This window comes from Hemiscyllium ocellatum, chromosome 46 (genome assembly GCF_020745735.1).
Source record: "Hemiscyllium ocellatum isolate sHemOce1 chromosome 46, sHemOce1.pat.X.cur, whole genome shotgun sequence".
Classification (NCBI taxonomy): Eukaryota; Metazoa; Chordata; class Chondrichthyes; order Orectolobiformes; family Hemiscylliidae; genus Hemiscyllium; species Hemiscyllium ocellatum.
The window spans coordinates 8,470,908-8,483,968 of NC_083446.1; the positions used below are offsets into that span (position 1 = coordinate 8,470,908).

At 54.6% G+C, this 13,061-nt stretch overlaps 1 protein-coding gene across 1 annotated transcript in view; it reads left to right on the forward strand.

Moving 5' to 3' along the window:
• The window catches only part of LOC132836189 (neurexin-2-like), a 1,025,492-nt gene that overhangs the window by 427,979 nt on the left and 584,452 nt on the right, over positions 1-13,061 (forward strand). Inside the window, exons 14-15 of the mRNA XM_060855516.1 lie at positions 4,955-4,981; positions 10,629-10,748. Of these exons, the coding sequence (XP_060711499.1) occupies positions 4,955-4,981; positions 10,629-10,748 (147 nt within the window). The remainder of the gene's footprint in view (positions 1-4,954; positions 4,982-10,628; positions 10,749-13,061) is intronic.

The following is a 13,061-nucleotide window of genomic DNA, read 5'->3' on the forward strand; positions in this document are numbered from 1 at the left end:
GGGGGAAGGAGTACTAATCCCATAAACGTTCGGGCAGGCCAAATGTTTTCATGTCTGAAGGAGCCAACAAGGTGGCCTGTTCTGAGTCTGTAAGTGAAAGGGCACTGAGAGGTGTGCAGGTCGTGATTTAATACAGCCAGCTGATCCACAAAACAGCAGAGAACATGCCCACGTGGTATGGGGTTCTCTGTACAACTCAACAACACAAATATACTAACCACACTGTTACACACACTCCAGCACACACAGCTCCCTCCCTCTGTGTTACACACTCTGCAGTACACACAGCTCCCTCCCTCTGTGTTACACACACTCCAGCACACACAGCTCCCTCCCTCTGTGTTACACACTCTGCAGTACACACAGCTCCCTCCCTCTGTGTTACACACACTCCAGCACACACAGCTCCCTCCCAGTGTGTTACACACTCTGCAGTACACACAGCACCCTCCCAGCGTGTTACACACTCTGCAGTACACACAGCACCCTCCCTGTGTGTTACACACTCTGCAGTACACACAGCACCCTCCCTGTGTGTTATACACTCTCCAGTACACAGCTCCCTCCCTGTGTGTTACACACTCTCCTGTACACACAGCTTTTTTCCTGTGTGTTACACAATCTCCAGTACACAGCTCCCTCCCTGTGTGTTACACACTCTCCAGCACACACAGCTCCCTCCCTGTGTTACACACTCTCCAGTACACAACTCCTTCCCCATGTGTTACACACTCTCCAGCACACACAGCTCCCTCCCCATGTGTTACACACTCTCCAACACACACAGCTCCCTCCCTGTGTGTTACACACTCTCCAGCACACAGCTTCATCCCTATGTGTTACACACTATCCCATGCACACAGTTCCCTCCCCATGTGTTACACTCTCAAGTACACACAGCTCCCTCCCCATGTGTTACACACTCTCCAGCACAGAGCTCCCTCCCTGTGTGTTACACACTCTCCAGTACACACAGCTCCCTCCATGTGTTACACTCTCCAGTACACACAGCACCCTCCCTGTGTGTTACACACTCTCCTGTACAAACAGCTCCCTCCCTGTGTGTAACACTCTCCAGTACACACAGCTCCCTATGATTCCCACCCTCTGGTATGCATAACTTTCTCTGTTTTCAGCTGTGCCCTTCTCTCTTTAGCATGAACGTGTACCCAATGCACTGTCCGGGATTTCCAACTGAATATCTATTGCGATTTGTAAAGAATTTAGCATTCCCAACCTCCTTCGTGTCAGAGGTGGCTTATGATGATTTGAGATGTTTTCGAAATGTCATCTGATCTCTCTGCTCCAATTGTTAAACTGCAGCTCGGAGCGTGTTTCTGTTGCTACCATCTCCCTGTCTCTGCATCGTTGATGTCTCAAGTCATGGTGCAAGAACCCTTCAATGACCTCTATCTGCGGCTCGAAGCAAGTAACTGCGTGCACGGTGATGCCTGTCCTCCAGCCCAACTGGTACTAAGCGCCCTACTGGTCACAAGACAAGCCACACTTGGCCTGTCCCTGATCGGTCTCTCAGAGTGACATCTGGTTGAGGTTCCCCTAGATCTCTCCGATTCCGGGCTGACCCTGTCAGTTCTTGAGCCACAGCCTTTGTTTTCCAAGCTGTGGGAGGGAAGGGGATCAGTCCGGCTATTCCAACAATGGGCTGCTGGGGTTCAGGGGTTGTCCTTTGATGGCCTGAAGGAGGAGGTGGGGTTCGCTGTGTCCCAGTCTCTGATGGAGGGGACTGGGTGACAGAGGTCTCTCTCCTCCTCCATCCACCATCCTCACACTCTCAGCCCGGTCCTGACCGGGTGGAGGTGTGCGTATGTGTGTCAGAGAGTGGATGCGTGTATGCGTGTGTGTCAGTGTGCATGTGTGTGTGTGTGAGAGAGAAACTGAGATAGAGTGTGTGTGAGAGGGAGCGTGTGAGTATACATTTGTGTGTATGTGTGTTTGTATGCATTTGAATGTGTGTGTGTGCATGTGTGAGAGTGCACATTTGTGTGTGTTTGTATGTATGTGTGTATGAGTGTGTGGGAGAGAAAGTGTGTGTGTGGGAGAGAGTGTGGGGGTGGGAGAGTGTGTGTGTGTGTGAGAGAGAGAGAGAGAGAGACAGTGTGTTAGAGTGTACATTTGGGTGTATGTGTGTGTTTGTATTGTTTGTGCATGTGAGAGTCTGTGTGAATGAGTGTGAGAGTCAGTATGTATGTCTGTGTGTGTGTGAGAGAGAGCATGAAATTGTGGGTGACTGAGAGTGTGTGTGTGAGGGTCTGTGTGAGTGTGTGCGTGAAAGAGTGTGAGAGAGAGTCTGTGTGTGAGAGTGACAGAATGTGTGTGTGTCTGTGTGACATACTGAGCTAGAGTCTGTGCGTGAGTGTGTGTATGTGTGTTTGTGAGTCGGTGTGTTTGAGAGTCTGTGTGAGCGTGTGTGAGAGAGAATGTGTGAGAGGGAGAGATTGTGTGTGTGAGAGAGTATGTGTGTGTGAGAGAGTGTGTGTGAGAGAGAATGTGTGAGAGAAAGTGTGTGTGTGTGAGAGTGTGTAAGAGTGTGACAGAGTGTGTGTGAGAGAGAGTGTATGAGCACGTGTGTGAGAGAATGTATATGTGAGAGTTAGTGTGCATGTCTAAAAGTGTGTGTGTGAGTGTGTATGAGAGGGAGCATGAGATTGTGTGTGAGAGAGAGTGTGTGTGTGTGAGAGAGTGTGTTTGAGTGTGAAAGTGTGTGTGACAGAGACAGTGTTGAGTGTGAGAGTGTGTGTGTGAGAGAGTGAGTGTGTGTGAGACACTGAGATAGAGTCTGTGTGTGAGTGTGTGTGAGAGGGAGCATGAGATTGTATGTGTGAGAGAATGTGTGTGTGAGACACTGAGATAGAGTCTGTGTGAGAGTGTGTATGTGAGAGAGTGTGTTTATGAGTATGAGTGTGCATGTGAGTGTGTGTGAGAGAGTGTGTGTGTGCGTGAGAGTGTGCGTGAGAGAATGTGTGAGAGAGTATGTGTGAGAGAGTATGAGTGTGAGAGTATGAGTGTGAGAGTGTGTGTGATTGTGAGAGAGTGTGAGTGATTGTGAGAGAGTGTGTGAGTGTGAGAGAGAGTGTGAGAGTGGGAGAGAGAGTATGTGAGTGTGAGAGAGTGTGAGTGTGAGAGAGAGTATGTGAGTGTGAGAGTGTGTGTTTGTGAGAGAGTGTGAGTGATTGTGAGAGTGTGTGAGTGTGAGAGTGTGAGAGAGTATGAGTGTGAGAGTGTGTGTGATTGTGAGACAGTGTGTGAGTGAGTGTGAGAGAGTATGAGTGCAAGAGAGTGTGAGAGAGTGTAAGTGTGAGAGTGTGTTTGAGTGTGAAAGTGTGTGTGAGAGAGTGTGAGAGAGAGTGAGTGTGTGTCTGAGACACTGAGATAGAGTCTGTGTGTGAGTGTGTATGTGTGAGAGGGAGCATGAGATTGTATGTGTGAGAGAATGTGTGTGTGTGTGAGACACTGAGATAGAGTCTGTGTGAGAGTGTGTGTGAGAGAGAGTGTGTTTATGAGTATGAGTGTGCATGTGAGTGTGTGTGTGAGAAAGAGTGTGTGCGCGCGTGTGAGAGTGTGCGTGAGAGAATGCGTGTGTGTGAGAGAGTATGTGTGAGAGAGTATGAGTGTGAGAGTGTGTGTGATTGTGATTGAGTGTGAGAGAGAGTGTGAGTGTGAGAGAGTGAGTGAGAGTGTGAGAGAAAGTATGTGAGTGTGAGTGTGTGTGATTGTGAGAGAGTGTGTGTGAGTGTGAGAGAGTATGTGAGTGTGAGAGTGTGTGTTTGTGAGAGAGTGTGTGATTGTGAGAGAGTGTGTGTGAGTGTGAGAGAGTATGTGAGTGTGAGTGTGTGTTTGTGAGAGAGTGTGTGTGATTGTGAGAGAGTGTGTGAGTGGGAGAGAGTATGTGATTGTGAGAGAGTGTGAGAGTGAGTGTGAGAGAGTATGAGTGTAAGTGTGACAGAGTATGAGTGTAAGTGTGAGAGAGTATGAATGTGAGAGTGTGTGTGTGTGAGTGAGTATGAGACAGAGTGTGTGAGTGTGTGTGTGTGAGTATGAGTGTGTGAGAGAGAGTATGAGTGTGTGAGAGTGTGTGACGAACACGGAGAGCGGGCCTGCCTTGAGGGTGACCCACCCTCAGTCCTGAGCTCCTGCCTGGAGCGAGGGGGGGGGGGTGGTGACCGCGTGACCATGGCGCTGGGTGACCGCTGGGGCCGGCGAACGGCTCACTCTGTCCGTGGCTCCTTGCCACCACGGTTCTGTTGCGGTTGACGGCACGTGTCATGCCTTGCCCCAAATCCACGCCCCGCCCCTCCCCACAGGGTCTCTGTACATCTCCCCTAACCACAGATTCATTGGGGGGGGGGGGGGTCTGTGCTGTGTTGGAGGGTAGACCGAAGGGTCTGTCCACTGTTTCCGGGCGAGGGAAGGGAAGGGTACGGCCCCGAGCCCATGCCAGCAGTCAGTGCTCGGACAGGCCACAGGCCTAAAGACTGCGCCCCCCCTCTCCCTCGGGATCCCTCTGACCCCGCCACTTTGGAGGGGAGGGGATGAACAGCTGAAAATGTGTTGCTGGTTAAAGCACAGCAGGTTAGGCAGCATCCAAGGGAGAGGAAATTCGACGTTTGAGGGGATGATCCGAGCACCATTGGATTCCAAAAACAGTTTGGATTTGATTGGGGGGGGGGGGGGGTCATCCCGGGAAGACTAGCCCCCGGTTTCGGGGACGTGGGGGGGACATAGCTGACCCTCTCCCTCCATTGTGGGAATTTCGCGGCCCCTCCGTGATCCTCCCAGAATGGCCGCCGCGCTGACACGTGCCTGTCCCCGGAATAGTGGGATGTGATTATTATGGGATGTCTGCAGAGTTTACCTTGAAGGACTTAAATCCAGTCTCTTTTCTCCGCACCACGCCCCCCCTTTTTTTTCTTTTTTTTATATTCTTCCTTTCCAGACTGTGTGAAGATTAACTGTAGCCCCAGTAAGTCAACGCGCGGGCCGTGGCGCGCGCGACGGCGGTTTGCCTTTTTTTGGCGGGAAAAGCGACGGCGGTGATTTCGTCCGTTGGGGCGCGCGCGCGCCGCGCGGGTGGGCGGTCAGCGGGCGCGCGGGCGCGAAAGAAAGTCGACGCCTCAACACCTCACCCCCCCCCCCCCCCACCCACACCCCCTGCTCCAGCCCTCCACCCCCCCACCCACCTGCTCCCCCCTCACCCACCTGCTCCAGCCCTCCACCCCCCCACCCACCTGCTCCCCCCTCACCCACCTGCTCCAGCCCTCCACCCCCCCACCCACCTGCTGCCCCCTCACCCACCTGCTCCAGCCCTCCACCCCCCCACCCACCTGCTGCCCCCTCACCCACCTGCTCCAGCCCCCCACACGCTTACCCACACCCCCTGCTCCAGCCCTCCACCCCCCACCCACCTGCTCCCCCCTCACCCACCTGCTCCAGCCCTCCACCCCCCCACCCACCTGCTCCCCCCTCACCCACCTGCTCCAGCCCTCCACCCCCCACCCACCTGCTGCCCCCTCACCCACCTGCTCCAGCCCCCCACACGCTTACCCACACCCCCTGCTCCAGCCCTCCACCCCCCACCCACCTGCTCCCCACTCACCCACCTGCTCCAGCCCTCCACCCCCCACCCACCTGCTCCCCCCTCACCCACCTGCTCCAGCCCTCCACCCCCCCACCCACCTGCTCCCCCCTCACCCACCTGCTCCAGCCCCCCACACGCTTACCCACCCCCTACTCCAGCCCTCCACCCCCCACCCACCTGCTCCCCCCTCACCCACCTGCTCCAGCCCTCCACCCCCCCACCCACCTGCTCCCCCCTCACCCACCTGCTCCAGCCCTCCACCCCCCCACCCACCTGCTGCCCCCTCACCCACCTGCTCCAGCCCCCCACACGCTTACCCACACCCCCTGCTCCAGCCCTCCACCCCCCACCCACCTGCTCCCCACTCACCCACCTGCTCCAGCCCCCCCACACCCTTACCCACCCCCCTGCTCCAGCCCTCCACCCCCCACCCACCTGCTCCCCCCTCACCCACCTGCTCCAGCCCCCCACACCCTTACCCACCCCCCTGCTCCAGCCCTCCACCCCCCACCCACCCCCTGCTCCAACCGCCTACCCCCCTGCTCCAGCCCCCCATCCACCTGCTCCCCGCTCACCCACCTGCTTCACTCCCCCACCCCTCCACTGCAGCCCCCCACCTGCTCCACCACCCCCGCTCCAGCCCTCCATCCACCCACCCCCGCTCCACCCCCTGCTCCAGCCCTCCACCCCCCCCACCCAGCCCCCCGCTCCAGCCCTCCACCCACCCACACCCCTGCTCCAGCCACTCACCTGCTCCAGCCCCCCCACCCCCTGCTCCAGCCCCTCCCCCGCTCACCCACCTGCTTCACTCCCCCACCCCTCCGCTGCAGCCCCCCACCTGCTCCACCACCCCGGCTCCAGCCCTCCATCCACCCACCCCTGCTCCAGCCCTCCACCCCCCACCCACCCCCCCTGCTCCAGCCCTCCATCCCCCCACCCACCTGCTCCACCACCCCCGCTCCAGCCCTCCACCCACCCACCCCCCTGCTCCAGCCCTCCACACCCCCACCCACCTTCTCCAGCCTCCCCCCACCAGCTCCACCACCCCCGCTCCAGCCCCTCATCCCCCTGTTCCAGCCCCCTACCCAGCTGCTCCCCCCTCACCCACCTACTCCACTCCCCCACCCTCCCTGCTCCTGCCCCCCCCACCCTCCTGCTCCACCCACCTGCTCCCCCCTCACCCACCTGCTCCACTCCCCCACCCCCCCGCTCCAGCCCCCCACCCACCTGCTCCACCCCTCCGCTGCAGCCTCCCGCCCCAGCCTCCCACTCCCCTGCTCCCCCCTCGCCCCCTGCTCCCTCCCACCTGCTCCATCCCCTTGCACCAGCCCCCCAACCCCCTGCTCCACCCCCCTCCCCATCCGCTCCACCCCCTCCCCGCCCACTCCACCCCCTCCCCCGCTCGCTCCAGCCCCCCGCCCCTCTGCTCGCCCTCACCCCCCTGCTCCACCCACCCATTCTCCTGCTCACTCCCCACCCCCTCGCTCCTCCCACACATCCCCCTGCTCCACCCCCTACCCGCCTGCTCCCCCTCCCACCCGCCTGCTCCCCCTTCACCCCCCCGCTCCACCCACCCATCCCCCTGCTCACCCCCCACTCCCTACGCCCCCTCCTCTAGCCACTCATCCCCCGCTCACCCCTCACCCCCAACCCCCTGCTCCCCCCCCATTCCCCTGCTCACCCCCATCACCCCCGCTCCCCCCATCACCCCCCCCACCCTCTTGCTTTCCCCCACTCCCCTGCTCCAACCTTCATCTCCACCTCCACACCTCCATCCACCTTTCTCTCCCTCCCTCCCGCTGGCCTGACCAGAAGCCAACCCAACCCCCTCTTCCCCATTCCCCCGCCCCCACCCCATCGGCGCGGCAGCTGTGGTCTTGGGCATTTTCCACTCCCAGTGCCCTCTGTGCCAACCGTGATTCGAAGCCCAGTCACCTCCCTCGGCTGCCATATTGGTCGCCCATCCTGACGGGAGATCGGGGGAGGGATGACCCATCTCTGAGAGGCCCCTATCGACGCCTCCTCTTGACTGAAGCCAACATCGTAAGTGGGACCTAAGATTGGAAAATACATGACGTCCCAACTCCTACACTCAAAGGTCTGAGCAAGCGTGCTAAACACCTTCTTAACCCCTCTGCCATGCAAACTTCAAAGAATGATGTACCTGAACCCCTCGGTCTCTCTGTTCTACAATGCTCCCCAAGACCTTGCTTTTAATGGTACAACTCCTGTTTCTAAGCAACATCTTGCATTTATTCAAACGAACCTCCATCTCCCACTGCTCAGCCCCTGGACCCAGTTGGCCAAGATCTCATTATGGTCTGAGATAATCTTCTTCACTCTCCACTATCCTATCAATCGTGGCGTCATCTGAAATTACCGACCAAGTCTCCTATATTGTCATCCAAATCGTTTATACAAATGACAAACTAAAGTGGAACTCACCCCGATCCCTGTGGAACATTGCTGGTCACAGGCCTCCAATCTGAAAAATAACCCTGGGGAAATGTTTCTCCCTCTCTACTCTATCCGTGCCCCGCATCGTTTTGTGCAACTGAATCAGTTTCCCCCTGCTCAGCCTTCTCTGAATCAGTCTCTCTCCGTCACTCAATCTCTTCATCCCAGGTAACGTCCAGGCAAATCTCCCTCTGCCCCCTCTCCCGTGCTATCACATCCCTCCGATAGTACGGCGACCGGAACTGCACACAGTTCTCCAACTGTGGAATATCTAGTGTGAGACGCAACTCTGCCATGACCCCCCGACTCTTGTATTCAATAATTTGACAAATGAAACAACTCACTCCAAATGCCTCCTTCAGCACCCAGTCGACCTGTCCCGCTGTCTTCAAGGGACTATGGACGTCCTCACCCTGATCCTTTGTACTTCCTAGGGTTCTACCACTCAACAGGGGCACCCTTGTCTTGCTAGTCATAGAATCATTGAATCCCAACAGTGTGGAAACAGGCCCTTCGGCCCAACAAGTCCATACTGACCCTCCGAAGCTTAACCCACCTTGACCCATTCCCTTTCCTATTACTCTACATTTACCCCTGACTAATGCACCTACACATCTCTGGGCACAATGGGACAATTTAGCACGGCCAATCCACCCTAACCTGCACATCCCTGGACGCTATGGGACAATTTAGCACGGCCAATCCACCCTAACCTGCACATCCCTGGACGCTATGGGACAATTTAGCACGGCCAATCCACCCTAACCTGCACATCCCTGGGCACTATGGGACAATTTAGCATGGCCAATCCACCCTAACCTGCACATCCCTGGGCACTATGGGACAATTTAGTACAGCCAATCCACCCTAACTTGCACATGTTGGGCACTATGGGACAATTTAGCATGGCCAATCCACCCTAACCTGCACACCTTTGGACTGTGGGAGGAAACCAGAGCACCTGGAGGGAACCCCACACAGACACTGGGAGAGTGTGCAAACCCCACACAGGCAGTTGCCCGAGGGTGGGATTGAATCCAGGTCTCTGGTGCCGTGAGGCAGCAGAGCTAACCACTGAGCCACCGTGTCACCCTTGATAAATGCATCGTCCCCAGGCTTTCCAAGATTAACTTCCAGACTCCAGTCTGGAGTTACGTGTAGGCCTAGACCAGGTGAGGGTGGCACATACCCTTCGCTAAAGGGGGCAGTAGTGTGCCACCAGGAAATATGCTGTTTTACTCCAGTCGGGGCCTACACGTGACTCCAGACCACACCCTGTGCCCAGCCAGTGAGACCCCATTTCCAGTGAATGAATGGAAATGAAAACCGATTGACCCCAGTAACGCTCCCTGACATGGGTCATGGGGAGAGGGAGGTTACGGCAAACCACATAGACACCACCAGGCATGACCTCACGCACCAAAAATAGTTGGTGTCCGACACGAAGGGAACAATTCCGACATAGACTCCCAGCTGTAGCTACCTTTCACCAGCGCGTTGGATTGGAGCCACATGGGTGGCTGGCCTGCGTTGATCTCTCTCTTTCTCTCACACCCTCTCTCACCCCCTCCCTTCATCCCTGAGGGTGTGTCTGTGAGAGTGTAGTATGGGTGTTTATGGGTGTGAGTGAGTGCACGTGTGTTATGGGTAAGTGTGAGTGAATGTTTTATGGGTGTGTTACAGGTGTGTGTGTGTGAGTGAGTCAGTGTGTTATGGGTGTGCGTGAGTGAGTGAGTTGTATGTGTGAGAGTGAGTTTTGTGGGTGTGTGTGTGAGCTACGGGTGTGTGTGTGAGAGTGAGTCTGTTATGGGTGTGTGTGTGCGAGTCTGTTATGGGTGTGGATGTGTGTGAGAGAGTCTGTTATGGGTATGTGTGTGTGTGTGTGTGTGTGTGAGTGAGAGAGCCTGTTATGGAGTTGTGTGTGAGATTCTGTTAATGGGTGTGTGTGTGTGTGAGTCAGTGTGTTATGGGTGGGTGTATGTGAATGAATGTGTTATGGGTGTATGTGTGTGAGTGTGTGTGTTATGGGTGTGTGTGTGTGTGAGAGTGAGTGTGTTATGGGTGTGGGTGTGTAAGTGTGTGTGTTATGGGTGGGTGTGAGTGTGTGTGTTATGGGTGGGTGGGTGTGAGTGAGTGTGTTATGGGTGGGTGGGTGAGAATGTGTTATGGGTGTGTGTGAGTGTGAATGAATGTGTTATGGGTGTGTGTGTGTGTGAGAGTGTGTTATGGGTGTGTGTGTGTGAGTGTGTGTTATGGGTGTGTGAGTGAGTAAGTGTGTTATGGGTGGGTATGAGTGTGAGTGAATGTGTTATGGGTGTGTGTGAGTGTATGTGTGAGTGAGTGAGTGTGTTCTGGGTGTGTAAGTGAGTGTGTTATGGGTGTGTGTGTGTGTTATGGGTGTGTAAGTGAGTGAACGTGTTATGGGTGTGTGTGTAAGTGTGCTATGGGTGTGTGTGTGAGTGAGTGTGTTATGGGTGTGTGTGTAAGTGTGCTATGGGTGTGTGCGTGAGTGAGTGTATTATGGGTGTGCATGCTGTCCTACAATCACTCTAACGGTGAAACTCTTGCGGTGCAGGTAAAGGACCGGAAATGCTGTTCGCTGGGCAGAAGGTGAATGATAACGAGTGGCACACAGTACGGGTGCTCCGGAGAGGGAAAGGTCTACAACTGTCCGTGGACAATATCACCGTGGAAGGTAAGGGCCTCTCTGGGAGGGTGGGGTGGGGAACGGGCTGGCCATGAGGCTGGGGGAGAGAGGACAAACCATTGGCCCAAATCCTGATGGCTGCAAACGCATTCATCGTTGCTACGTCTGTTAAAAACCGTGCACACCCTCTCCCTCAGCAAAACACAGAACCGCGTTACAAACAACCACCTTTCTCATCCTGAGGCCATCACCGGGATTCGTTGCTGTCTCTCCTCACCATCCCATTTCAGTTCAGTCAACCCCGGGAAATGCGAAGCTTAATATTTACAGGGTGCTTATTGGCATTGCCCTCTCAGTCTCCTCTAAGGCTAGCACGGCCTGACACTGGGGTGACATGTGGAGGGTTGCTTATCGGACTGAAGGCCTGCGACCAGCAGAGTTCCGCAGGGATCGGTGCTGGATCTACTGTTATATAAAGGATCCAGACGAGTATGCACGGTTATTACGTTTGCGGGTCGGTGGTGTAGTGGACAGCGTAGAAAGCTACCTAAGATTACAAGAGAGATCTTGGCCAATTGGGATAGCGTTTACTTTGGGTAAATGCGAGGTATTGCATTTTGGTTAAACTCATAAGGACAGGAGTTATACCATTAAAAGTAGGGACTTGGGCAGTATTGTAGAACAGAGAGGCCTGGGTGGGGGGTGGTGGTTCAACTACATAATTCTCTTAAGTTTGCATCACAGGGTGGTTAAGAGGGTGTTTAGCACGCTTACCTTCATTACTCAGACCTTTGAGTGTAGGAGTTGGGACGTTTCGTTGGGGTTGTACAGGACATTGGTGAGGCCTCGTCTGAAGCGCTCTGTCCGGTTCTCGTCGCCCTGTTACAGGAAGGATACGATTAAGCTGGAGAGGTTCAGAGAGATTTCACAGGATGTTACCGGGTACGGAGAGTTTGAGAGGCTGGGATATTTTCACTGGCATGCAGGAAGTGATGGGTGACCTTCTAGAGGTTTATAAAACCATGAGGGGCATGGATAAGGTGAATGGTAGGTGTCTTTTCCCTATGGTGGGGGAGGGGATTTCAAGATTATGGAGCATATTTATCAGGTGGGTGAAGAAAGATTTGAAAAAGACACGAGGGCCAATATTTTTACACAGAGAGTGGTTTATGTGTGGAATGACCTTCCTGAGGAAGTGGTGGATTGTGGGTACAATTACAATGTTTAAAAGACATTTGGATAAGGGCATGAATAGGAAAGGGTTTGGAGGGAGATGGGCCAGGAGCAGGCAGGTGGGACTGGTTTAGTTTGGGATTATGGGTCGGCACGGACTGGTTGGGCCGAAAGGTCTGTTTCCGTGCTATAGTATTGTTTAAAATGAGCCTTGTTCAGTTTGGGGGTTAGGGACTGGTTGGGTCAAAGAGTCTGTTTCCGTGTTGTAGGACTCTACAACACTGGAGTCAACACCCAGAGGTCAAAGGTTAATACTGTGGAATCCACGATCAAATTAATTTCAATCAAATTTGAACTGGATTCGTTGACTGTTAGGAAGTGCCGTTAAGGGGATCCTAGATTGCCATGGATAGCCCATCTGTTTCCCAATGCCCCTTTCAGGGGGAGGGGGAAATCTGCCATCTTTACCTGGTCCGGGCCTACACGTGACTCCAGACCTACATGAGTGATGTGGCTGATACTGACCCAGGCCGGCAATGCCCACACCCTGTGGCAGGAAGATATTTTTTTAAATCGCAAGGAAATGCCGAATGATCTTTAACGAACCGAGGGTCGGGTTTTTGAAGGGACATGAGGATTTCAGGAACGGGAGACTTTCATCCTCACTGTTCCTGGCCTTTCCAAGTTCACTCGATGTATCAACAGCCCGGTTCCTACGGTATGCAACCTTTGTTTATTCGAGAAAGGCACCCTGCGAAAGAAATATTGCAAATATCCTACCCGTAGAAAGTTTGCAATCACAAGTGGTCTGTTTATTTTTGATTGGATTTGATGTGATTTGATTTATTATTGTCCCACGTACCCAGCTGCACAGAACAGTACAGCACAGGAACAGTCCCTTCGGCCCACGATGTTGTGCTGAACATATCGCCAAATTAAACTATCTCCTGCCTGCCCTTGGTCCCTATCCCTCCAATTCCTTGCATATTCATGTGTTTATCTAAAAGCCCCTTAAACGCCCCTATAGTTTCTGCCTCCACCCCCACCCGTAGCGATGTGTTCCACACTCCTACCTCTCTCTGTGTAAAAAAACTTGCCCCTCACATCTCCTTTGAACTTTCCCCCTCTCACCTAAAATGCGTGCCCCCTAGTATTAGACATTTCAACTCTGGGAAAAAAAAGATTCAG